The sequence below is a fragment of the Salvelinus fontinalis genome, unplaced genomic scaffold, assembly GCF_029448725.1.
Source record: "Salvelinus fontinalis isolate EN_2023a unplaced genomic scaffold, ASM2944872v1 scaffold_0096, whole genome shotgun sequence".
Classification (NCBI taxonomy): domain Eukaryota; kingdom Metazoa; phylum Chordata; class Actinopteri; order Salmoniformes; family Salmonidae; genus Salvelinus; species Salvelinus fontinalis.
In genome coordinates this window covers 393,774-421,049 of record NW_026600305.1, presented here as the reverse complement: position 1 = coordinate 421,049, position 27,276 = coordinate 393,774, and the positions used below count along the sequence as shown (strand labels likewise).

The following is a 27,276-nucleotide window of genomic DNA, read 5'->3' as shown; positions in this document are numbered from 1 at the left end:
ATCATGTAGAGAGAGGGTCATGTTCTATAACATCATGTAGAGAGAGAGTCATGTTCTAGAACATCATGTAGAGAGAGGGTCATGTTCTAGAACACATCATGTAGAGAGAGGGTCATGTTCTAGAACATCATGTAGAGAGAGGGTCATGTTCTAGAACATCATGTAGAGAGAGGGTCATGTTCTAGAACACATCATGTAGAGAGAGGGTCATGTTCTAGAACATCATGTAGAGAGAGGGTCATGTTCTAGAACACATCATGTAGAGAGAGGGTCATGTTCTAGAACATCATGTAGAGAGAGGCTCATGTTCTAGAACATCATGTAGAGAGAGGGTCATGTTCTAGAACATCATGTAGAGAGAGGGTCATGTTCTAGAACACATCATGTAGAGAGAGGGTCATGTTCTAGAACATCATGTAGAGAGAGGGTCATGTTCCAGAACATCATGTAGAGAGAGGGTCATGTTCTAGAACACATCATGTAGAGAGAGGGTCATGTTCTAGAACACATCATGTAGAGAGAGGGTCATGTTCTAGAACATCATGTAGAGAGAGAGTCATCTTCTAGAACATCATGTAGAGAGAGGGTCATGTTCTAGAACATCATGTAGAGAAAGGGTCATGTTCTAGAACATCATGTAGAGAGAGGGTCATGTTCTAGAACATCATGTAGAGAGAGGGTCATGTTCTAGAACATCATGTAGAGAGAGGGTCATGTTCTAGAACATCATGTAGAGAGAGGGTCATGTTCTAGAACATCATGTAGAGAGAGGGTCATGTTCTAGAACACATCATGTAGAGAGAGGGTCATGTTCTAGAACACATCATGTAGAGAGAGGGTCATGTTCTAGAACACATCATGTAGAGAGAGGGTCATGTTCTAGAACATCATGTAGAGAGAGGGTCATGTTCTAGAACATCATGTAGAGAGAGGGTCATGTTCTAGAACATCATGTAGAGAGAGGGTCATGTTCTAGAACATCATGTAGAGAGAGGGTCATGTTCTAGAACACATCATGTAGAGAGAGGGTCATGTTCTAGAACATCATGTAGAGAGAGGGTCATGTTCTAGAACATCATGTAGAGAGAGGGTCATGTTCTAGAACACATCATGTAGAGAGAGGGTCATGTTCTAGAACATCATGTAGAGAGAGGGTCATGTTCTAGAACATCATGTAGAGAGAGGGTCATGTTCTAGAACATCATGTAGAGAGAGGGTCATGTTCTAGAACATCATGTAGAGAGAGGGTCATGTTCTAGAACACATCATGTAGAGAGAGGGTCATGTTCTAGAACATCATGTAGAGAGAGGGTCATGTTCTAGAACACATCATGTAGAGAGAGGGTCATGTTCTAGAACATCATGTAGAGAGAGAGTCATGTTCTAGAACATCATGTAGAGAGAGGGTCATGTTCTAGAACACATCATGTAGAGAGAGAGTCATGTTCTAGAACATCATGTAGAGAGAGGGTCATGTTCTAGAACATCATGTAGAGAGAGGGTCATGTTCTAGAACACATCATGTAGAGAGAGGGTCATGTTCTAGAACATCATGTAGAGAGAGGGTCATGTTCTAGAACATCATGTAGAGAGAGGGTCATATTCTAGAACATCATGTAGAGAGAGGGTCATGTTCTAGAACATCATGTAGAGAGAGTGTCATGTTCTAGAACATCATGTAGAGAGAGGGTCATATTCTAGAACATCATGTAGAGAGAGGGTCATGTTCTAGAACATCATGTAGAGAGAGGGTCATGTTCTAGAACATCATGTAGAGAGAGGGTCATGTTCTAGAACATCATGTAGAGAGAGTGTCATGTTCTAGAACATCATGTAGAGAGAGGGTCATGTTCTAGAACATCATGTAGAGAGAGTGTCATGTTCTAGAACATCATGTAGAGAGAGGGTCATGTTCTAGAACATCATGTAGAGAGAGGGTCATGTTCTAGAACATCATGTAGAGAGAGGGTCATGTTCTAGAACACATCATGTAGAGAGAGGGTCATGTTCTAGAACATCATGTAGAGAGAGGGTCATGTTCTAGAACATCATGTAGAGAGAGAGTCATGTTCTAGAACATCATGTAGAGAGAGAGTCATGTTCTAGAACATCATGTAGAGAGAGGGTCATGTTCTAGAACATCATGTAGAGAGAGGGTCATGTTCCAGAACATCATGTAGAGAGAGGGTCATGTTCCAGAACATCATGTAGAGAGAGGGTCATGTTCTAGAACATCATGTAGAGAGAGAGTCATGTTCTAGAACATCATGTAGAGAGAGGGTTTGGATCTAGTTTAGACTGAACTGGATGGGAACGTTGTGGTGTCAGGACCGTGATGCCTGTCTTTCTGTTTGCAGGAGAGACAGGGGAAAGAGACGGTGTTGTGGTTTGAGTAAGAATGGAATCATAATAGTGTCACTTAGCCCTTGATGAAGATCAATCTGTTCTTAGACCTTCGTGCAGTGTGACAATGATCATATGAGTTGGTGAGACATCTAAAACAGATCTGGGACCAGGCTTTGTATTACCTACTATGTCTCATAGGAATCTCCTGCATCGCTATCTCTGTATCAGAGTCGCTGACAGCTATAGACGGTCCCAAATGGCACCCTACTCCCTACATAGTGCACTAGTTTTGACCTGGATTGAAACCCTATTCCCTATATAGTGCACTACTTTTGACCTGGGCTGGCACCCTATTCCCTATATAGTGCACTAGTTTTGACCTGGGCTGGCACCCTATTCCCTATATAGTGCACTAGTTTTGACCTGGGCTGGCACCCTATTCCCTATATAGTGCACTAGTTTTGACCTGGGCTGGCACCCTATTCCCTATATAGTGCACTAGTTTTGACCTGGCCTGGCACCATATTCCCTATATAGTGCACTAGTTTTGACCTGGGCTGGCACCCTATTCCCTATATAGTGCACTAGTTTTGACCTGGGCTGGCACCCTATTCCCTATATAGTGCACTAGTTTTGACCTGGGCTGGCACCCTATTCCCTATATAGTGCACTAGTTTTGACCTGGGCTGGCACCCTATTCCCTATATAGTGCACTAGTTTTGACCTGGGCTGGCACCCTATTCCCTATATAGTGCACTAGTTTTGACCTGGGCTGGCACCCTATTCCCTAGATAGAGCACTACTTTTGACCTGGGCTGGCACCCTATTCCCTATATAGTGCACTAGTTTTGACCTGGGCTGGCACCCTATTCCCTATATAGTGCACTACTTTTGACCTGGGCTGGCACCCTATTCCCTACATAGTGCACTAGTTTTGACCTGGGCTGGCACCCTATTCCCTTTATAGTGCACTACTTTTGACCAGGGCTGGCACCCTATTCCCTTTATAGTGCACTACTTTTGACCTGGGCTGGCACCCTATTCCCTACGTAGAGCACTAGTTTTGACCAGGACCATTAGTCACTGATTGTAGTGTCTTGATGTCCACGATCTGATCTTGGAGTGGCTCAACAGTGAGCTGTCCTGTAATCCTCTTTAAGTTTCTGTCACCTCCTCAGTACTAACCTGATTTTTACAGGGATCAACTAGAGAGCTGTGTCCTCCACGATGGACTAGGGATATCATAGTGAGACTGGCTGTGTGGTTAACACAGTGGACTAGGGATATCATAGTGAGCCTGGCTGTGTGGTTAACACAGTGGACTAGTGATATCATAGTGAGACTGGCTGTGTGGGTAACACAGTGGACTAGGGATATCATAGTGAGACTGGCTGTGTGGTTAACACAGTGGACTAGGGATATCATAGTGAGACTGGCTGTGTGGTTAACACAGTGGACTAGGGATATCATAGTGAGACTGGCTGTGTGGTTAACACAGTGGACTAGGGATATCATAGTGAGACTGGCTGTGTGGTTAACACAGTGGACTAGGGATATCATAGTGAGACTGGCTGTATGGTTAACACAGTGGACTAGGGATATCATAGTGAGCCTGGCTGCATGGTTAACAAAGTGGACTAGGGATATCATAGTGAGCCTGGCTGTATGGTTAACACAGTGGACTAGGGATATCATAGTGAGACTGGCTGTGTGGTTAACACAGTGGACTAGGGATATCATAGTGAGACTGGCTGTGTGGTTAACACAGTGGACTAGGGATATCATAGTGAGCCTGGCTGTATGGTTAACACAGTGGACTAGGGATATCATAGTGAGACTGGCTGTGTGGTTAACACAGTGGACTAGGGATATCATAGTTAGACTGGCTGTGTGGTTAACACAGTGGACTAGGGATATCATAGTGAGACTGGCTGTGTGGTTAACACAGTGGACTAGGGATATCATAGTGAGACTGGCTGTATGGTTAACACAGTGGACTAGGGATATCATAGTGAGACTGGCTGTGTGGTTAACACAGTGGACTAGGGATATCACAGTGAGACTGGCTGTGTGCGTAACACAGTGGACTAGGGATATCACAGTGAGACTGGCTGTGTGCGTAACACAGTGGACTAGGGATATCATAGTGAGACTGGCTGTATGGTTAACACAGTGGACTAGGGATATCATAGTGAGACTGGCTGTGTGGTTAACACAGTGGACTAGGGATATCATAGTGAGACTGGCTGTGTGGTTAACACAGTGGACTAGGGATATCATAGTGAGACTGGCTGTGTGGTTAACACAGTGGACTAGGGATATCATAGTGAGACTGGCTGTGTGGTTAACACAGTGGACTAGGGATATCATAGTGAGACTGGCTGTGTGGGTAACACAGTGGACTAGGGATATCATAGTGAGCCTGGCTGTGTGGTTAACACCGTGGACTAGGGATATCATAGTGAGACTGGCTGTGTGGTTAACACAGTGGACTAGGGATATCATAGTGAGACTGGCTGTGTGGTTAACACAGTGGACTAGGGATATCACAGTGAGACTGGCTGTGTGCGTAACACAGTGGACTAGGGATATCACAGTGAGACTGGCTGTGTGCGTAACACAGTGGACTAGGGATATCATAGTGAGACTGGCTGTATGGTTAACACAGTGGACTAGGGATATCATAGTGAGACTGGCTGTGTGGTTAACACAGTGGACTAGGGATATCATAGTGAGACTGGCTGTGTGGTTAACACAGTGGACTAGGGATATCATAGTGAGACTGGCTGTGTGGTTAACACAGTGGACTAGGGATATCATAGTGAGACTGGCTGTGTGGTTAACACAGTGGACTAGGGATATCATAGTGAGACTGGCTGTGTGGGTAACACAGTGGACTAGGGATATCATAGTGAGCCTGGCTGTGTGGTTTACACCGTGGACTAGGGATATCATAGTGAGACTGGCTGTGTGGTTAACACAGTGGACTAGGGATATCATAGTGAGACTGGCTGTGTGGTTAACACAGTGGACTAGGGATATCATAGTGAGACTGGCTGTATGGTTAACACAGTGGACTAGGGATATCATAGTGAGACTGGCTGTGTCCTCCACGATGGACTAGGGATATCATAGTGAGACTGGCTGTGTGCGTAACACAGTGGACTAGGGATATCATAGTGAGACTGGCTGTGTGCGTAACACAGTGGACTAGGGATATCATAGTGAGACTGGCTGTGTGGTTAACACAGTGGACTAGGGATATCATAGTGAGACTGGCTGTGTGGGTAACACAGTGGACTAGTGATATCATAGTGAGCCTGGCTGTGTGGTTAACACAGTGGACTAGGGATATCATAGTGAGCCTGCCTGTGTGGTTAACACAGTGGACTAGGGATATCATAGTGAGCCTGGCTGTGTGCGTAACACAGTGGACTAGGGATATCATAGTGAGCCTGGCTGTATGGTTAACACCGTGGACTAAGGATATCATAGTGAGACTGGCTGTATGGTTAACACAGTGGACTAGGGATATCGGAGTGAGACTGGCTGTATGGTTAACACAGTGGACTAGGGATATCATAGTGAGCCTGTCTGTGTGGGTAACACCGTGGACTAGGGATATCATAGTGAGCCTGGCTGTGTGGTTAACACAGTGGACTAGGGATATCATAGTGAGCCTGGCTGTGTGGTTAACACAGTGGACTAGGGATATCATAGTGAGCCTGGCTGTGTGGTTAACACAGTGGACTAGGGATATCATAGTGAGACTGGCTGTGTGGGTAACACAGTGGACTAGGGATATCATAGTGAGACTGGCTGTGTGGTTAACACAGTGGACTAGGGATATCATAGTGAGACTGGCTGTGTGCGTAACACAGTGGACTAGGGATATCATAGTGAGCCTGGCTGTGTGGTTAACACAGTGGACTAGGGATATCATAGTGAGCCTGGCTGTGTGCGTAACACAGTGGACTAGGGATATCATAGTGAGACTGGCTGTGTGCGTAACACAGTTGACTAGGGATATCATAGTGAGACTGGCTGTGTGGTTAACACAGTGGACTAGGGATATCATAGTGAGACTGGCTGTGTGGTTAACACAGTGGACTAGGGATATCATAGTGAGACTGGCTGTGTGGGTAACACAGTGGACTAGGGATATCATAGTGAGCCTGGCTGTGTGGTTAACACAGTGGACTAGGGATATCATAGTGAGCCTTGCTGTGTGCGTAACACAGTGGACTAGGGATATCATAGTGAGACTGGCTGTGTGCGTAACACAGTTGACTAGGGATATCATAGTGAGACTGGCTGTGTCCTCCACGATGGACTAGGGATATCATAGTGAGCCTGGCTGTGTGGTTAACACAGTGGACTAGGGATATCATAGTGAGCCTGGCTGTGTGCGTAACACAGTGGACTAGGGATATCATAGTGAGCCTGGCTGTGTGCGTAACACAGTGGACTAGGGATATCATAGTGAGACTGGCTGTGTGCGTAACACAGTGGACTAGGGATATCATAGTGAGCCTGGCTGTGTGCGTAACACAGTGGACTAGGGATATCATAGTGAGCCTGGCTGTGTGGGTAACACAGTGGACTAGGGATATTATAGTGAGACTGGCTGTGTGGGTAACACAGTGGACTAGGGATATCATAGTGAGCCTGGCTGTGTGGTTAACACAGTGGACTAGGGATATCATAGTGAGACTGGCTGTGTGGGTAACACAGTGGACTAGGGATATCATAGTGAGCCTGGCTGTGTGGTTAACACAGTGGACTAGGGATATCATAGTGAGCCTGGCTGTGTGCGTAACACAGTGGACTAGGGATATCATAGTGAGACTGGCTGTGTGCGTAACACAGTTGACTAGGGATATCATAGTGAGACTGGCTGTGTCCTCCACGATGGACTAGGGATATCATAGTGAGCCTGGCTGTGTGGTTAACACAGTGGACTAGGGATATCATAGTGAGCCTGGCTGTGTGCGTAACACAGTGGACTAGGGATATCATAGTGAGCCTGGCTGTGTGCGTAACACAGTGGACTAGGGATATCATAGTGAGACTGGCTGTGTGCGTAACACCGTGGACTAGGGATATCATAGTGAGCCTGGCTGTGTGCGTAACACAGTGGACTAGGGATATCATAGTGAGCCTGGCTGTGTGGGTAACACAGTGGACTAGGGATATCATAGTGAGACTGGCTGTGTGGGTAACACAGTGGACTAGGGATATCATAGTGAGCCTGGCTGTGTGGTTAACATAGTGGACTAGTGATATCATAGTGAGCCTGGCTGTGTGCGTAACACAGTGGACTAGGGATATCATAGTGAGCCTGGCTGTGTGCGTAACACAGTGGACTAGGGATATCATAGTGAGCCTGGCTGTGTCGGTAACACCGTGGACTAGGGATATCATAGTGAGACTGGCTGTATGGTTAACACCGTGGACTAGGGATATCATAGTGAGCCTGGCTGTGTGCGTAACACAGTGGACTAGGGATATCATAGTGAGACTGGCTGTGTGCGTAACACAGTGGACTAGGGATATCATAGTGAGCCTGGCTGTGTGGGTAACACCGTGGACTAGTGATATCATAGTGAGACTGGCTGTATGGTTAACACCGTGGACTAGGGATATCATAGTGAGATTGGTTGTGTGGTTAACACAGCTGACTAGGGATATCATTATTATAATAAAATAAAGAAAATGTTAACTAGGCAAGTCAGTTAAGAACAAATTCTTATTTACTATGACGGCCTACCAAAAGGCAAAATGTCTCCCGCTGTGACGGGGGCCTGGGATTAAAATAAATACAATTACAGTTGTCGTCCAGATTGTATATGGTTCTACTGTAATTAGGGGACACAGTTGCCATCCAGAATGTATATGGTTCTGCTGTAATTAGGGGCCACAGTTGTTGTAACATTATGTTCTTACGTTAATTTGGTAACACACACACACACACACACACACACACACACACACACACACACACACACACACACACACACACACACACACACACACACACACACACACACACACACACACACACACACAGCTGCTCTGGCCTCAAAACAACAGTAGCTTCTCCCTGGCTCTCAGGCACTGGCTCAGAGTGGGCAAGTGTGGTGTCTTGGGTGGATGAAGTGTGATCTTAATCTAGTGCTAGGTGTGTTGGTGTTGATCTGGGAAGAAGCCCGGTTGTAGACAATTATAGCAGAACGAGAAAGAGAAAGAAAGAGAGAGAGACAGAGAGAGACCGAGAGAGTGAGAGAGACCGAGAGAGTGAGAGAGACCGAGAGAGTGAGAGAGACCGAGAGAGTGAGAGAGACCGAGAGAGTGAGAGAGACCGAGAGAGTGAGAGAGACCGAGAGAGTGAGAGAGACAGAGAGTGAGAGAGACAGAGAGCGTGAAAGAGACAGAGAGAGTGAGAGACAGAGAGTGAGAGATACAAGGAGGTGATAGAGAGAGAAGACAGAGAGAGAGAGAGAGAGAGAGAGAAGACAGAGAGAGAGAGAGAGATAGAGAGTAGGCAGCCTGCCATAGGTTGAGAAAGGCCTCCGTAGGCAGACCTGGCCCTCAAGAGAAGACAGGGTATGTGCCCACTGCCCACAAAATGAGGTGGAAACTCAGCCGTACTTCCTTACCGCCTGCCAAAGGTATGACAATATTAGAGAGACATATTTCCCACAGATCACACCCACACAAAATGTGAAAATCTATGTTTGATTTGTTAACTCCCATACCTCGACTAACCTGTACCCCCGCACATTGACTCTGTACCATAATACCCTGTATAAAGCCTCCACATTGACTCTGTACCGTAACACCCTGTATATAGTCTCCAAATTGACTCTGTGCCGTAACACCCTGTATATAGCCTCCACATTGACTCTGTACCGTAATACCCTGTATATAGCCTCCACTTTGACTCTGTACCAGTACCCCCTGTATATAGCCTCCACATTGACTCTGTACCGTAATACATTTACATTTACATTTACATTTAAGTCATTTAGCAGACGCTCTTATCCAGAGCGACTTACAAATTGGTGCATTCACCTAATGACATCCAGTGGAACAGCCACTTTACAATAGTGCATCTAAATCTTTTAAGGGGGGGGGGGGGCAGAAGGATTGCTTTATCCTATCCTAGGTATTCCTTGAAGAGGTGGGGTTTCAGGTGTCTCCGGAAGGTGGTGATTGACTCCGCTGTCCTGGCGTCGTGAGGGAGTTTGTTCCACCATTGGGGTGCCAGAGCAGCGAACAGTTTTGACTGGGCTGAGCGGGAACTGTACTTCCTCAGTGGTAGGGAGGCGAGCAGGCCAGAGGTGGATGAACGCAGTGCCCTTGTTTGGGTGTAGGGCCTGATCAGAGCCTGAAGGTACTGAGGTGCCGTTCCCCTCACAGCTCCGTAGGCAAGCACCATGGTCTTGTAGCGGATGCGAGCTTCAACTGGAAGCCAGTGGAGAGAGCGGAGGAGCGGGGTGACGTGAGAGAACTTGGGAAGGTTGAACACCAGACGGGCTGCGGCGTTCTGGATGAGTTGTAGGGGTTTGATGGCACAGGCAGGGAGCCCAGCCAACAGCGAGTTGCAGTAATCCAGACGGGAGATGACAAGTGCCTGGATTAGGACCTGCGCCGCTTCCTGTGTGAGGCAGGGTCGTACTCTGCGGATGTTGTAGAGCATGAACCTACAGGAACGGGCCACCGCCTTGATGTTAGTTGAGAACGACAGGGTGTTGTCCAGGATCACGCCAAGGTTCTTAGCGCTCTGGGAGGAGGACACAATGGAGTTGTCAACCGTGATGGCGAGATCATGGAACGGGCAGTCCTTCCCCGGGAGGAAGAGCAGCTCCGTCTTGCCGAGGTTCAGCTTGAGGTGGTGATCCGTCATCCACACTGATATGTCTGCCAGACATGCAGAGATGCGATTCGCCACCTGGTCATCAGAAGGGGGAAAGGAGAAGATTAGTTGTGTGTCGTCTGCATAGCAATGATAGGAGAGACCATGTGAGGTTATGACAGAGCCAAGTGACTTGGTGTATAGCGAGAATAGGAGAGGGCCTAGAACAGAGCCCTGGGGGACACCAGTGGTGAGAGCGCGTGGTGAGGAGACAGATTCTCGCCACGCCACCTGGTAGGAGCGACCTGTCAGGTAGGACGCAATCCAAGCGTGGGCCGCGCCGGAGATGCCCAACTCGGAGAGGGTGGAGAGGAGGATCTGATGGTTCACAGTATCGAAGGCAGCCGATAGGTCTAGAAGGATGAGAGCAGAGGAAAGAGAGTTAGCTTTAGCAGTGCGGAGCGCCTCCGTGATACAGAGAAGAGCAGTCTCAGTTGAGTGACTAGTCTTGAAACCTGACTGATTTGGATCAAGAAGGTCATTCTGAGAGAGATAGCAGGAGAGCTGGCCAAGGACGGCACGTTCAAGAGTTTTGGAGAGAAAAGAAAGAAGGGATACTGGTCTGTAGTTGTTGACATCGGAGGGATCGAGTGTAGGTTTTTTCAGAAGGGGTGCAACTCTCGCTCTCTTGAAGACGGAAGGGACGTAGCCAGCGGTCAGGGATGAGTTGATGAGCGAGGTGAGGTAAGGGAGAAGGTTTCCGGAAATGGTCTGGAGAAGAGAGGAGGGGATAGGGTCAAGCGGGCAGGTTGTTGGGCGGCCGGCCGTCACAAGACGCGAGATTTCATCTGGAGAGAGAGGAGAGAAAGAGGTCAAAGCACAGGGTAGGGCAGTGTGAGCAGAACCAGCGGTGTCGTTTGACTTAGCAAACGAGGATCGGATGTCGTCGACCTTCTTTTCAAAATGGTTGACGAAGTCGTCTGCAGAGAGGGAGGAGGGGGGGAGAGGGGGAGGAGGATTCAGGAGGGAGGAGAAGGTGGCAAAGAGCTTCCTAGGGTTAGAGGCAGATGCTTGGAATTTAGAGTGGTAGAAAGTGGCTTTAGCAGCAGAGACAGAAGAGGAAAATGTAGAGAGGAGGGAGTGAAAGGATGCCAGGTCCGCAGGGAGGCGAGTTTTCCTCCATTTCCGCTCGGCTGCCCGGAGCCCTGTTCTGTGAGCTCGCAATGAGTCGTCGAGCCACGGAGCGGGAGGGGAGGACCGAGCCGGCCTGGAGGATAGGGGACATAGAGAGTCAAAGGATGCAGAAAGGGAGGAGAGGAGGGTTGAGGAGGCAGAATCAGGAGATAGGTTGGAGAAGGTTTGGGCAGAGGGAAGAGATGATAGGATGGAAGAGGAGAGAGTAGCGGGGGAGAGAGAGCGAAGGTTGGGACGGCGCGATACCATCCGAGTAGGGGCAGTGTGGGAAGTGTTGGATGAGAGCGAGAGGGAAAAGGATACAAGGTAGTGGTCGGAGACTTGGAGGGGAGTTGCAATGAGGTTAGTGGAAGAACAGCATCTAGTAAAGATGAGGTCAAGCGTATTGCCTGCCTTGTGAGTAGGGGGGGAAGGTGAGAGGGTGAGGTCAAAAGAGGAGAGGAGTGGAAAGAAGGAGGCGGAGAGGAATGAGTCAAAGGTAGACATGGGGAGGTTAAAGTCACCCAGAACTGTGAGAGGTGAGCCGTCCTCAGGAAAGGAGCTTATCAAGGCATCAAGCTCATTGATGAACTCTCCAAGGGAACCTGGAGGGCGATAAATGATAAGGATGTTAAGCTTGAAAGGGCTGGTAACTGTGACAGCATGGAATTCAAAGGAGGCGATAGACAGATGGGTAAGGGGAGAAAGAGAGAATGACCACTTGGGAGAGATGAGGATCCCGGTGCCACCACCCCGCTGACCAGAAGCTCTCGGGGTGTGCGAGAACACGTGGGCAGACGAAGAGAGAGCAGTAGGAGTAGCAGTGTTATCTGTGGTGAGCCATGTTTCCGTCAGTGCCAAGAAGTCGAGGGACTGGAGGGACGCATAGGCTGAGATGAGCTCTGCCTTGTTGGCCGCGGATCGGCAGTTCCAGAGGCTACCGGAGACCTGGAACTCCACGTGGGTCGTGCGGGCTGGGACCACCAGGTTAGGGTGGGCGCGGCCACGCGGTGTGAGGCGTTTGTATGGTCTGTGCAGAGAGGAGAGAACAGGGATAGACAGACACATATTTGACAGGCTACAGAAGAGGCTACGCTAAAGCAAAGGAGATTAGAATGACAAGTGGGCTACACGTCTCGAATGTTCAGAAAGTTAAGCTTACGTAGCAAAAAATCAATAAAATTAAAAATCTTATTGACTAAAATGATATAGTACTGCTGGCTGGTGAAGTAGCCTGGCTAGCAGTAGCTGCGTTGTTGAAAGTGAAGCTGGCTAGGTGACCTCGACAGTTTCTCTAAGTTTCTCTAAACTACACAATTATCATGGATACAAGGACAGCAAAGACAACTAGCTAACACTACGCTAATCAAGTCGTTCCGTTGTAATGTAAGTTTCTACAGTGCTGCTATTCGGTAGAAGTTGGCTAGCTAGCAGTGTTAGCTAGCAGTGTTGGCTAGGTAGGAGGACGGCAGCGCGGCAGGCGAAACTAGCTGGCTAGCTAACCGATAATTACTCAAAGTTACACAATTATCTTAGATACAAAGCTAGCAAAGAAAACTATGTAGCTAGCTAACACTACACAAAACAAGTCGTTCCGTTGTATTGTAATCGTTTCTACAATGCTCTTCGGTGGCAAGCTGGCTAGCTAGCAGTGTTGGCTACGTTGCGTTAATTTCGAACGAAAATAGCTCGCTAGCGAACCTCAATAACGACGCAATTATGTTTGATAAAAGACGGCTATGTAGCTAGCTAAGATCAAACAAATCAAACCGTTGTACTGTAATGAAAATGAAAATCAGACCGTTGTACTATAATGAAATGTAATGAAAAGTTATACTACTATTCGGTAGACGGTGGACGTTTGCTAGCTGCTGGGCAGATAGCAGTGGACAACGAGACGACGAAATACGATAATTACGCAGTTATCTTTGATACACAGACGGCTATGTAGCTAGTTAAGAAGAAATTGCTAAGGTTGGACAAATTAAATCGTTGTACTATAATGAGATGTAATGAAAAGTTATAAAAGTTATACTACCTGCAGAGCGAATGCAGAGCGAATGCAGAGCGAATACCCTATATATAGCCTCCACATTGACTCTGTACCGGTACCCCCTGTATATAGCCTCCACATTGACTCTGTACCGTAACACCCTGTATATAGCCTCCACATTGACTCTATACCGTAACACTCTGTATATAGCCTCCACATTGACTCTGTACCGTAACACCCTGTATATAGCCTCCACATTGACTCTGTACTGGTACCCCCTGTATATAGCCTCCACATTGACTCTGTACCGTAACACCCTGTATATAGCCTCCACATTGACTCAGTACCGTAACACCCCGTATATAGCCTCACTCCTGTTATTATACTGCTGATCTGTTATTTTTGTGTTAATTTCTTACTTATCTATTTTCTACGTAAGACCTATTTTTTATTAAAACTGATTTGTTGGTTAATAAGGGCTTGTAAGTAAAGCATTTCACTGTAAGGTCTACACCTGTTGTTTTCGGCGTGTGGGACAAACAGACATTTGATTTGATATCTGTTAGGTGAAATACCACAGTAATCACAGCAGCAAGATTTGTTCAAAACAGGGCAACCAGAGGAGCACAAACAACATAGTAAATAAATAAATAATAAATAAATCCCACCAATACTTCTGTGTTTAGTTAACTATTTACACGTTGCTAAAACACAGTAGCTAATTATGGAAATGTCTTTATCCTTTTGAAACCTTTATGAGTGCAATGTTTCTTAAATGTTGTTTTTAATGTTTTTTTCTGTTGTTTCTTCTCACGTTTGTTTCTTGTTTATTTCACTTGCTTTGGCAATGTAAACATACAGTATGTTTCCCATGCAAATCAAGCCCAAATTAATAGAAAGACAAAGAGCGAGAGAGAGAGAGAGAGAGAGACAGAGAGAGCTGTTAGATAAAAAGGGAAGGAGAGAGAGAGAGAGCTGTTAGATAAAAAGGGAGGGAGAGAGAGAGAGAGCTGTTAGATAAAAAGGGAGGGAGAGAGAGAGAGAGATAGAGAGAGAGAGAGAGATGGATGTGTTTCTCTTTCTAGTGACCTGGATAGGAAGTGGGAACTGCTCTGCTCAGATAGAATGATGGAGGTGGTGTTTCTCTTCCCAGGCATGATGCAGGCCACTGTCTGTCTCTGTCTCTCTGTGATGTCTGCTAAAATATTCACACTAAACAGCCTAATAGACCCTAATATATAGATAATGTTAATAAAATACATCCTGCTATACTTAGTTGGATGTTTTTATAAAATCTTCTTTCTCTAAATATTTTTTTTGTCATAGCTACACCACCACTCTCCCCCACGGCCTCCAACACTCTCCCCCACGGCCTCCACCACTCTCCCCCACGGCCTCCACCATTCTCCCCCACGGCCTCCAACACTCTCCCCCATGGCCTCCACCACTCTCCCCCACGGCCTCCACCACTCTCCCCCACGGCCTCCACCACTCTCCCCCACGGCCTCCACCACTCTCCCCCACGGCCTCCACCACTGTCCCCCTCGGCCACCACCACTCTCCCCCACGGCCTCCACCACTCTCCCCCACGGCCACCACCACTCTCCCCCACGGCCTCCACCACTCTCCCCCACGGCCTCCAACACTCTCCCCCACGGCCACCACCACTCTCCCCCACGGCCTCCACCATTCTCCCCCACGGCCTCCAACACTCTCCCCCACGGCCTCCACCACTCTCCCCCACGGCCTCCACCATTCTCCCCCACGGCCTCCAACACTCTCCCCCACGGCCTCCAACACTCTCCCCCACGGCCACCACCACTCTCCCCCACGGCCTCCACCACTCTCCCCCACGGCCTCCACCACTCTCCCCCACGGCCTCCACCACTCTCCCCCACGGCCTCCACCACTCTCCCCCACGGCCACCACAGTTCAGACAGAAGGGTCTCGGGCCATCCTCCACCTTCCTGGGGTTTCCGATCATTTGCTTTGGGAGAAACCAGCACTTTTTACACTTCTAAAAGAGACGGGATTCACCCTAACCACAGAGGCTCCAGGATTATTTCAAGCAACATCAAACTGTTTTAGAGACTGACAGACAGGGTCTGGTAGTGCTCCAGTCCCAACAACATCAAACTGTTTTAGAGACTGACAGACAGGGTCTGGTAGGGCTCCAGTCCCAGCAACATCAAACTGTTTTAGAGACTGACAGACAGGGTCTGGTAGTGCTCCAGTCCCAGCAACATCAAACTGTTTTAGAGACTGACAGACAGGGTCTGGTAGTGCTCCAGTCCCAGCAACATCAAACTGTTTTAGAGACTGACAGACAGGGTCTGGTAGTGCTCCAGTCCCCCAGCAACATCAAACTGTTTTAGAGACTGACAGACAGGGTCTGGTAGCAGTCCCAGCAACATCAAACTGTTTTAGAGACTAACAGACAGGGTCTGGTAGTGCTCCAGTCCCAGCAACATCAAACTGTTTTAGAGACTAACAGACAGGGTCTGGTAGTGCTCCAGTCCCAGCAACATCAAACTGTTTTAGAGACTGACAGACAGGGTCTGGTAGTGCTCCAGTCCCAGCAACATCAAACTGTTTTAGAGACTGACAGACAGGGTCTGGTAGTGCTCCAGTCCCCCAGCAACATCAAACTGTTTTAGAGACTGACAGACAGGGTCTGGTAGCAGTCCCAGCAACATCAAACTGTTTTAGAGACTAACAGACAGGGTCTGGTAGTGCTCCAGTCCCAGCAACATCAAACTGTTTTAGAGACTAACAGACAGGGTCTGGTAGTGCTCCAGTCCCAGCAACATCAAACTGTTTTAGAGACTGACAGACAGGGTCTGTTAGGGCTCCAGTCCCAGCAACATCAAACTGTTTTAGAGACTGACAGACAGGGTCTGGTAGTGCTCCAGTCCCAGCAACATCAAACTGTTTTAGAGACTGACAGACAGGGTCTGGTAGTGCTCCAGACCCAGCAACATCAAACTGTTTTAGAGACTGACAGACAGGGTCTGGTAGTGCTCCAGTCCCAACAACATCAAACTGTTTTAGAGACTGACAGACAGGGTCTGGTAGTGCTCCAGTCCCAGCAACATCAAACTGTTTTAGAGACTGACAGACAGGGTCTGGTAGTGCTCCAGTCCCAGCAACATCAAACTGTTTTAGAGACTGACAGACAGGGTCTGGTAGTGCTCCAGTCCCAACAACATCAAACTGTTTTAGAGACTGACAGACAGGGTCTCATGGTGCTCCAGTCCAAGCAACATCAAACTGTTTTAGAGACTGACAGACAGGGTCTGGTAGTGTTCTAGTCCCAGCAACATCAAACTGTTTTAGAGACAGACAGACAGGGTCTGGTAGTGCCCCAGTCCCAGCAACATCAAACTGTTTTAGAGACTGACAGACAGGGTCTGGTAGTGCTCCAGTCCCAGCAACATCAAACTGTTTTAGAGACTGACAGACAGGGTCTAGTAGTGCTCCAGTCCAAGCAACATCAAACTGTTTTAGAGACTGACAGACAGGGTCTGGTAGTGCTCCAGTCCCAGCAACATCAAACTGTTTTAGAGACTGACAGACAGGGTCTGGTAGTGCTCCAGTCCCAGCAACATCAAACTGTTTTAGAGACTAACAGACAGGGTCTGGTAGTGCTCCAGTCCCAGCAACATCAAACTGTTTTGGAGACTGACAGACAGGGTCTGGTAGTGCTCCAGACCCAGCAACATCAAACTGTTTTAGAGACTGACAGACAGGGTCTGGTTGTGCTCCAGTCCCAGCAACATCAAACTGTTTTAGAGACTGACAGACAGGGTCTGGTAGTGCTCCAGTCCCAACAACATCAAACTGTTTTACAGACTGACAGGCAGGGTCTGGTAGGGCTCCAGTCCCAGCAACATCAAACTGTTTTAGAGACTGACAGACAGGGTCTGGTAGTGCTCCAGTCCCAGCAACATCAAACTGTTTTAGAGACTGACAGACAGGGTCTGGTAGTGCTCCAGTCCCAGCAACATCAAACTGTTTTAGAGACTGACGGACAGGGTCTGGTAGTGCTCCAGTCCCAGCAACATCAAACTGTTTTAGAGACTGACAGACAGGGTCAGGTAGTGCTCCAGTCCCAGCAACATCAAACTGTTTTAGAGACTGACAGACAGGGTCTGGTAGCGCTCCAGTCCCAACAACATCAAACTGTTTTAGTGACTGACAGACAGGGTCAGGTAGTGCTCCAGTCCCAGCAACATCAAACTGTTTTAGAGACTGACAGACAGGGTCTGGTAGTGCTCCAGTCCCAGCAACATCAAACTGTTTTAGAGACTGACAGACAGGGTCTGGTAGTGCTCCAGTCCCAGCAACATCAAACTGTTTTAGAGACTGACAGACAGGGTCTGGTAGTGCTCCAGTCCCAGCAACATCAAACTGTTTTAGAGACTGACAGACAGGGTCTGGTAGGGCTCCAGTCCCAGCAACATCAAACTGTTTTAGAGACTGACAGACAGGGTCTGGTAGTGCTCCAGTCCCAGCAACATCAAACTGTTTTAGAGACTGACAGACAGGGTGTGGTAGTGCTCCAGTCCCAGCAACATCAAACTGTTTTAGAGACTGACAGACAGGGTCTGGTAGGGCTCCAGTCCTCCCTGTCAGAATAAGAAACACAGGCCTTAGAAAGCATACCAACTCCTGTAGAAATGGCACAATGGTTATTTTCTGTAAACTCATTTAAGAACACCTGCTTTTTCCATGACATAGACTGACCAGGTAGAATCCAGGTGAACACTATGATCTCTTATTGACGTCACCTGTTAAATCCACTTCATATCAGTGTAGATGAAGGAGAGGAGACGGGTTAAAGAAGGATTTTTAAGCCTTGAGACAATTGAGGATTGTGTATGTTTATCAAGAACGGTCCACCACCGAAACGACATCCAACCAGCCTGACACAACTGTGGGAAGCATTGGAGTCAACATGGGTCAGCATCCCTGTGGAACGCTTTAGACACCTTGTAGAGTCCATGCCCTGATGATTTGAGGCTCTTTTGAGGCTCTTTTGCTACCCTTTTTTGGTGGCATATGCTCCTAAAATGTTTGCTGTGCTACCTGCATTTTTTATTTCAGTAGCTACAGTAGCACCATTTTGCCTAAAACAATATTCACACAAAATATAGCTGTGAGCAGCAATGAACGGGGTTCACATTTTTTGGACACAAGATCTGTTGGATAACAAAGCAAGCACTCTATCATGTAGGGACTGTCTTTCTTTATGTACAATCAGTGAAAGCCATGTTTATCTCTCAATACCAGAAAACATCTGCTTTTTGATGTATCAATAACTCAGCCATCTTTTGACCAATCCCTTTTTCTCAAACTTAAGTTAGGTAACACTTTATTTGGATAGTCTATGTGTACATGCTCAACACACTAACACTAACCTTAACCCTAACCCTTATTCTAATCCTAACCCTTATTCTAATCCTAACCCTTATTCTAACCCTAACCCTTATTCTAATCCTAACCCTTATTCTAATCCTAACCCTTAATCTAATCCTAACCCTTATTCTAAACCTAACCCTTATTCTATTCCTAACCCTAACACTAACTTTAACCCTAACCTTTATTCTAATCCTAACCCTAATCCTAACCCTAACCTTAACCCTAACCCTTATTCTAATCCTAACCCTAACCTTAACCCTAACCCTTATTCTAATCCTAACCCTAACCTTAACCTTAACCCAAACCCTTATTCAAATCCTAACCCTAACACTAGCCTTAACCCTTAGGTAGAGTGGAGGAGGTAAAGGGAAGGAGGATGTGGAGGGGAGGAGGAGGTAGAGGGCAGGAGGAGATATATTGGAGGAGTAGGAGTTAAAGAGGAGAAGGAGGTAGAGGGGAGGAGGATGTGGAGGGGAGGAGGATGTAGAGGGGAGGAGGATGTAGAGGGGAGGAGGAGGTAGAGAGGAGGAGGAGGTAGAGATGAGGATGAGGTAGAGAGGAGGAGAAGGTAGAGGGGAAGAGGAGATAGAGAGGAGGAGGTAGAGAGGAGGAGGTAGAGAGGAGGAGGATGTAGAGGGGAGGAGGTAGAGAGGAGGAGTTAGAGGGTAGGAGGTAGAGTGTAGGAGGTAGAGGGTAGGAGGTAGAGGGTAGGAGGTAGAGGGTAGGAGGTAGAGAGGAGGAGGTAGAGAGGAGGAGGTAGAGAGGAGGAGGTAGAGAGGAGGAGGTAGATAGGAGGAGGTAGAGAGGATGAGGTAGAGAGGAGGAGGTAGAGAGGAGGAGTTAGAGGGTAGGAGGAGGTAGAGAGGAGGAGGTAGAGAGGAGGAGATAGAGAGGAGGAGTTAGAGGGTAGGAGGTAGAGGGTAGGAGGAAGAGAGGAGGAGGTAGAGAGGAGGAGGTAGAGAGGAGGAGGTAGAGAGGAGGAGGTAGAGAGGAGGAGGTAGAGAGGAGGAGGTAGAGGGGAGGAGGTAGAGGGGAGGAGGTAGAGGGGAGGAGGTAGAGAGGAGGAGTTAGAGAGGAGGAGTTAGAGAGGAGGAGTTAGAGAGGAGGAGTTAGAGAGGAGGAGGTAGAGAGGAGGAGGTAGAGAGGAGGAGGTAGAGAGGAGGAGGTAGAGGGTAGGAGGTAGAGAGGAGGAGGTAGAGAGGAGGAGGTAGAGGGGAGGAGGTAGAGGGGAGGAGGTAGAGGGGAGGAGGTAGAGAGGAGGAGTTAGAGAGGAGGAGTTAGAGAGGAGGAGTTAGAGAGGAGGAGGTAGAGAGGAGGAGGTAGAGAGGAGGAGGTAGAGAGGAGGAGGTAGAGGGTAGGAGGTAGAGAGGAGGAGGTAGAGAGGAGGAGGTAGAGAGGAGGAGGTAGAGGGTAGGAGGTAGAGAGGAGGAGGTAGAGAGGAGGAGGTAGAGGGTAGGAGGTAGAGGGTAGGAGGTAGAGGGTAGGAGGTAGAGAGGAGGAGGTAGAGAGGAGGAGGTAGAGAGGAGGAGGTAGAGAGGAGGAGGTAGAGAGGAGGAGGTAGAGGGTAGGAGGTAGAGAGGAGGAGGTAGAGAGGAGGAGGTAGAGAGGAGGAGGTAGAGAGGAGGAGGTAGAGAGGAGGAGGTAGAGGGTAGGAGGTAGAGAGGAGGATATAGAGGAGGAGTTAGAGGGTAGGAGGTAGAGAGGAGGAGGTAGAGGGTAGGAGGTAGAGGGTAGGAGGTAGAGAGGAGGAGGTAGAGGGTAGGAGGTAGAGGGTAGGAGGTAGAGGGTAGGAGGTGGAGGGTAGGAGGTAGAGGGTAGGAGGTAGAGGGTAGGAGGTGGAGGGTAGGAGGTAGAGGGTAGGAGGTAGAGAGGAGGATCAGGAGGGAAGCTAGGCTTTCTTGTCTGTGTCTTTATGATGAGAGAGGCTCTCTCTTGGCATGCTGCTCACGAACGTAATACAAGGACATATTTCACTTGGAAAAGCATCCAATCAATAAGGCTATCTTTCCTGTCTTTCCATCCTACTCTCTCTCTCTTTTCTCTCTGAAACGGCTGAAAGAAGTACTTCTATGATATGGGGGAAGGTTAGTATTAGGACATAAACAAATACACTATCCAAGTTACACTTCCCCAGGGTGCAGCAGAAACCTTGTCCAGATGTTGAGCCTGATTGATAATCACACCAGGTGCTGCCAATTAGGGTGATGGTCAGTCATGTGACGTCCCCGCTGGAAATGAGGCCACCAAACATAGACTGGGAACACTGGCCACTTTAATAATGGAACACTAGTCACTGTAATAATGGAACACTGGTCACTTTAATAATGGAACACTGGTCACTGTAATAATGGAACACTAGTCACTGTAATAATGGAACACTGGTCACTTTAATAATGGAACACTAGTCAATGGAACACTGGCCACTTTAATAATGGAACACTAGTCACTGTAATAATGGAACACTGGTCACTGTAATAATGGAACACTAGTCAATGGAACACTGGTCACTTTAATAATGGAACACTAGTCACTGTAATAATGGAACACTGGTCACTGTAATAATGGAACACTAGTCAATGGAACTCTGGTCACTGTAATAATGGAACACTGGTCACTGTAATAATGGAACACCGGTCACTTTAATAATGGAACACTGGTCACTGTAATAATGGAACACTGATCATTGTAATAATGGAACACTAGTCACTGTAATAATGGAACACTAGTCACTGTAATAATGGAACACTGGTCATTGTAATAATGGAACACTGGCCACTTTAATAATGGAACACTAGTCACTGTAATAATGGAACACTGGTCACTGTAATAATGGAACACTAGTCAATGGAACTCTGGTCACTGTAATAATGGAACACTGGTCACTGTAATAATGGAACACCGGTCACTTTAATAATGGAACACTGGTCACTGTAATAATGGAACACTGGTCATTGTAATAATGGAACACTAGTCACTGTAATAATGGAACACTAGTCACTTTAATAATGTTTACATATTTTGCATTACTCATTTCATATGTATATACTGTATTCTATACTATCTACTGTATCTTAGTCTATGTATTACTCATCTCATATGAATATACTATATTCTACACTATTCTACTGTATCTTAGTCTATGTATTACTCATTTCATATGTATATGCTATATTCTATACTATTCTACTGTATCTCAGTCTATGTATTACTCATCTCATATGAATATACTGTGTTCTACACTATTGTACTGTATCTTAGTCTATGTATTACTCATCTCATATGAATATACTGTATTCTATTCTACTGTATCTCAGTCTATGTATTACTCATCTCATATGAATATACTGTGTTCTACACTATTCTACTGTATCTTAGTCTATGTATTACTCATCTCATATGAATATACTGTATTCTATTCTACTGTATCTCAGTCTATGTATTACTCATCTCATATGAATATACTGTGTTCTACACTATTCTACTGTATCTTAGTCTATGCATTACTCATCTCATATGAATATACTGTATTCTATTCTACTGTATCTCAGTCTATGTATTACTCATCTCATATGAATATACTGTGTTCTACACTATTCTACTGTATCTTAGTCTATGCATTACTCATCTCATATGAATATACTGTATTCTATTCTACTGTATCTTAGTCTATGTATTACTCATCTCATATGAATATACTGTATTCTATTCTACTGTATCTTAGTCTATGTATTACTCATCTCATATGAATATACTGTATTCTATACTATTCTACTGTATCTTAGTCTATGCTGCTCTGACATTGCTCATCCAAATATGTATATATTCTTAATTCCATTCCTTTACTTTAGATGTGTGTGTATTGTTGTGAGATGATTATTGCTGCACTGTTGGAGCTAGAAACACAAGCATTTCGACTACACCCGCAATAACATCTGCTAAACACGTGTTTGGGACCAATACAATTTGATTTGATTTTGATTTAATTTGAGACTGCTGGTTGGTTTGGTGGCCATGAGGCTGCTGGTTGGTTTGGTGGTAATGTGGCTGCTGGTTGGTTTGGTGGTAATGAGGTTGCTGGTTGGTTTGGTGGTAATGTGGCTGCTGGTTGGTTTGGATGCCATGAGGCTGCTGGTTGGTTTGGTGGTAATGTGGCTGCTGGTTGATTTGGTGGTCATGAGGCTGCTGGTTGGTTTGGTGGCCATGAGGCTGCTGGTTGGTTTGGTTTGGTGGTCATGAGGCTGCTGGTTGGTTTGGTTTGGTGGTCATGAGGCTGCTGGTTGGTTTGGTTTGGTGGCCATGAGGCTGCTGGTTGGTTTGGTTTGGTGGCCATGAGGCTGCTGGTTGGTTTGGTTTGGTGGCCATGAGGCTGCTGGTTGGTTTGGTGGTCATGAGGCTGCTGGTTGGTTTGGTGGTCATGAGGCTGCTGGTTGGTTTGGTTTGGTGGTCATGAGGCTGCTGGTTGGTTTGGTGGTCATGAGGCTGCTGGTTGGTTTGGTGGCCATGAGGCTGCTGGTTGGTTTTGTTTGGTGGCCATGAAGCTGCTGGTTGGTTTGGTGGCCATGAGGCTGCTGGTTGGTTTGGTTTGGTGGCCATGAGGCTGCTGGTTGGTTTGGTGGCCATGAGGCTGCTGGTTGGTTTGGTTTGGTGGTCATGAAGCTGCTGGTTGGTTTGGTGGTCATGAGGCTGCTGGTTGGTTTGGTTTGGTGGCCATGAGGCTGCTGGTTGGTTTGGTTTGGTGGCCATGAGGCTGCTGGTTGGTTTGGTGGCCATGAGGCTGCTGGTTGGTTTGGTTTGGTGGCCATGAGGCTGCTGGTTGGTTTGGTGGTCATGAGGCTGCTGGTTGGTTTGGTGGCCATGAGGCTGCTGGTTGGTTTGTTGGCCGTGAGGCTGCTGGTTGGTTTGGTGGTCATGATGCTGCTGGTTGGTTTGGTGGTCATTATGCTGCTGGTTGGTTTGGTGGCCGTGAGGCTGCTGGTTGGTTTGATGGTCGTGAGGCCTTTAGTTCTGGTTCTGAGTCTATAGTTTAGGCAGGTCTGTTTGTAATATTTATGTTTCATTTGGACATAATAATAATTCGCTTGGCCGACCAAGAGGTGAAGACAGAGCTGGCTCTGAACTCGGTAAGTTGCGATATCCTGGGCACGTGCATCCAACATGGTCCTCAAACGCTGATATCTCACATAAATTCAACCATTCATTCAGGTTCCAGACCATGTAACTAGGCCGAGAACCCCTAGACTTAGCCTGTGCTACAATATTAGCAGGCTAGTTATTGGGTTCCTAACACTGCTGCACATGCTGTATGAGACATCTTCTGTTTCTCTCTCAGGTGGATCCCTTTTTGGATGGGTAACTCTCCCTGATCATCCTTCAACCCCCGCCCCATCTGAGTTGACCCCTGACCCCTTTCCTACAGCCACCATGACATCGACCTCGTGGCCGCAGCTTCTGGTCTTCAAGCTGATCTCTCCACCCAGCGACCCTGGGAGTCCAGAGAAGATCGTCAGCTGTGACGAGGAGATAGAGCGTCGCTACGAGATCGTTCCCTCTGTGGTCTGCTGCGTGTGCTGCCTCTTCGGCATCATATACTGCTTCTTTGGTAAGACAATCACACTGCTACTACGGGTACTAGTGGTACTAATGAAAAGGAAAACCTGCACTCACTGGAGTACTTTTGAGGTTTTAATGTATTTTAGAAGCAGCAGAGGTCAACAAAGGGCTGCTTTAAACGTTGATGAAGGCTTTGTCCCGAAACACGTCCATTTGCTGACCTCTGCTGCTGTTTTAACATACTCTGCCTAGAAGGCCAGCCTCCCGGAGTCGCCTCGTCACTGTTGACGTTGAGACTGGTGTTTTGCGGGTACTATTTAATGAGGCTGCCAGTTGAGGACTTGTGAGGCGTTTGTTTCTCAAACTAGACACTCTAATGTACTTGTCCTCTTGCTCAGTTGTCCACCGGGGCCTCCCACTCCTCTTTCTATTCTGGTTAGAGCCAGTTTGCGCTGTTCTGTGAAGGGAGTAGTACACAGCGTTGTACGAGATCTTCCGTTTCTTGGCAATTTCCCACATGGAATAGCCTTCATTTCTTAGAACAAGAATAGACTGACGAGTTTCAGAAGAAAGTCTTTGTTTCTGGCCATTTTGAGCCTGTAATCAGACCCACAAATGCTGATGCTCCAGATACTCAACTATAAAGAAGGCCAGTTTTATTGCTTCTTTAATCAGAACACGTTTTCAGCTTTGCTAACATAATTGCAAAAGGGTTTTCTAATGATCAATTAGCCTTTTAAAATCATCAACTTTGATTAGCTAACACAACGTGACATTGGAACACAGGAGTGATGGTTGCTGATAATGGGCCTCTGTACGCCTATGTAGATATTCCATTAAAAATCAGCCGTTTCCAGCTACAATAGTAATTTACAACATTAACAATGTCTACACTGTATGTCTGATCAATTTGATGTTATATTAATGGACAAGTAAATTAGCTTTTCTTTAAAAAACAAGGACATTTCTAAGTGACCCCAAACTTCTGAACAGTAGTCTACATGAGCAAAACCCCACTATCTATGTTGAAATGCTTTGGACAGCCTTACTTTCAAGGGAAGTGGTAAATCTATAACTGTTTAGTACTTTTCCAAGGAGAAGGAGGACGAAATGGGACGATTGACCTCTGTCACAGAAGCTAAAGTCTTGCCTCCGGCTCAGGGACAGCACCCTCTATTGGCAGGTCAACCTCCAGCACCTCCACTAGAGATCGCTCCACCTGGCTCAGACTTGCCAACGGATTCCTGGCTCGGTAGGCATCTGCCCAGCGCTGCCACGGCTGTGGGAAGTCCTTGATGATGCACTCAACGAGCTCAGCAGCCGCCCAGATCTGGTCGTCCTTGACATTCAGCCAGCACCACCGGTAGTTAGCAGCATCCTGCAACTCCTCTGCCACATTGCTGACCTCCATCTTGGAGAATTTCCCAGCAAATCCTCACTGTGACGGTGGTTTTAACCATTTTGGAGAATAATATCCCACTTCTGACGCCGTTTGTGAGAAAGACCGAGCGAGGCTTTTTATCAGCAACCGTGAACATAATACCAGGCGCTGAAAATATTTTCAATAATTACAAAATAACAAAAACCGGGTCAAAGAGCAACAAAGAACACGAACTGAATCATGAATACCTCTATCAAAAGAAAAGCCATGTTTCAATCACACCTGAACCCGGCAGCGTGCTATCCTAACCCTGTAAGTCTCTGTCTAACAAAGACATGACAATGCTTCATTTAGCAATACTCATGTGACAGAATGCATCACAAACCCTTACCGATCACCTAATTGACAATACAACTTCAATAAAGGTATGAAAAAGGTGTACAAACACATTCAGGTAATATATTAACATGATCAATATCCTCACGTCAATAACAGTCTATAAATGTGCTTCTCATAATAAACCGGTGTTATTAAATCTCTGGAAATACATAATCAGGCAAGACTTTAGCTTATGTGACAGGATAATAAGATAATAGTCACACTAATAAAGGACAAAGCATGCTACTCTATATATATCAGCTGTACGTGGTTTTCTCTACATAACTGCCATCACTCCGTCTGTCTGTCTGTCTGTCTGTCTGTCTGTCTGTCTGTCTGTCTGTCTCCCTTTATCTCTCTCTCTCCCTCTCTGTCTCCCTCTCTGTCTCCTTCTCTGTCTCCCTCTCTCTCTCTGTCTCTATAAGTACTTCCTTGACAGTTCATTATTTAAAGGAATAAGTGCTATAAGGTATAAGCGTCAGTGTTCATTGTTATAAGGAGTTGGAAAACCAGCTCAACTCAGCTGTAGCAAATGTCAACGTTTTATTCAACCTCCCTCTCCAACCCACAATGCACTGCAGAGTACAGCTTCCCTCTCCAACCCACAATGCACTGCAGAGTACAGCTCTCCTCTCCAACCCACTCAGCACTGCAGAGTACAGCTCCCCTCTCTCCAACCCATAATGCACTGCAGAGTACAGCTTTCCTCTCTCCAACCCATAATGCACTGCAAAGTACAGCTTTCCTCTCCAACCCATAATGCACTGCAGAGTACAGCTTTCCTCTCCAACCCACACAACACTGCAGAGTACAGCTTCCCTCTCTCCACCCCATAATGCACTGCAGAGTACAGCTTCCCTCTCCAACCCACTCAGCACTGCAGAGTACAGCTTCCCTCTCCACCCACTCAGCACTGCAGAGTACAGCTTCCCTCTCCCAACCCACTCAGCACTGCAGAGTACAGCTTCCCTCTCCCAACCCACTCAGCACTGCAGAGTGCAGCTTCCCTCTCCAACCCACTCAGCACTGCAAAGTACAGCTTCCCTCTCCAACCCACTCAGCACTGCAGAGTACAGCTTCCCTCTCCAACCCACTCAGCACTGCAGAGTACAGCTTCCCTCTCCAACCCACTCAGCACTGCAGAGTACAGCTTCCCTCTCCCAACCCACTCAGCAC

The 27,276-nt window shown here is 47.1% G+C and overlaps 1 protein-coding gene across 4 annotated transcripts in view; it reads left to right on the top strand.

Moving 5' to 3' along the window:
* Positions 1-27,276, top strand: part of LOC129843056 (transmembrane protein 198-B-like) — a 53,255-nt gene that overhangs the window by 4,654 nt on the left and 21,325 nt on the right. For 2 of the 4 annotated variants that reach the window (XM_055911806.1, XM_055911807.1), the window contains exons 1-2: positions 20,664-23,911; positions 24,121-24,390. In XM_055911806.1, coding sequence (XP_055767781.1) covers positions 24,213-24,390 — 178 coding nt within the window. In that variant the 5' untranslated portion in view covers positions 20,664-23,911; positions 24,121-24,212. Of the gene's footprint in view, positions 1-20,663; positions 23,912-24,120; positions 24,391-27,276 lie in introns of those variants that run through there. The other 2 variants (XM_055911805.1, XM_055911804.1) reach the window with 1 other exon arrangement.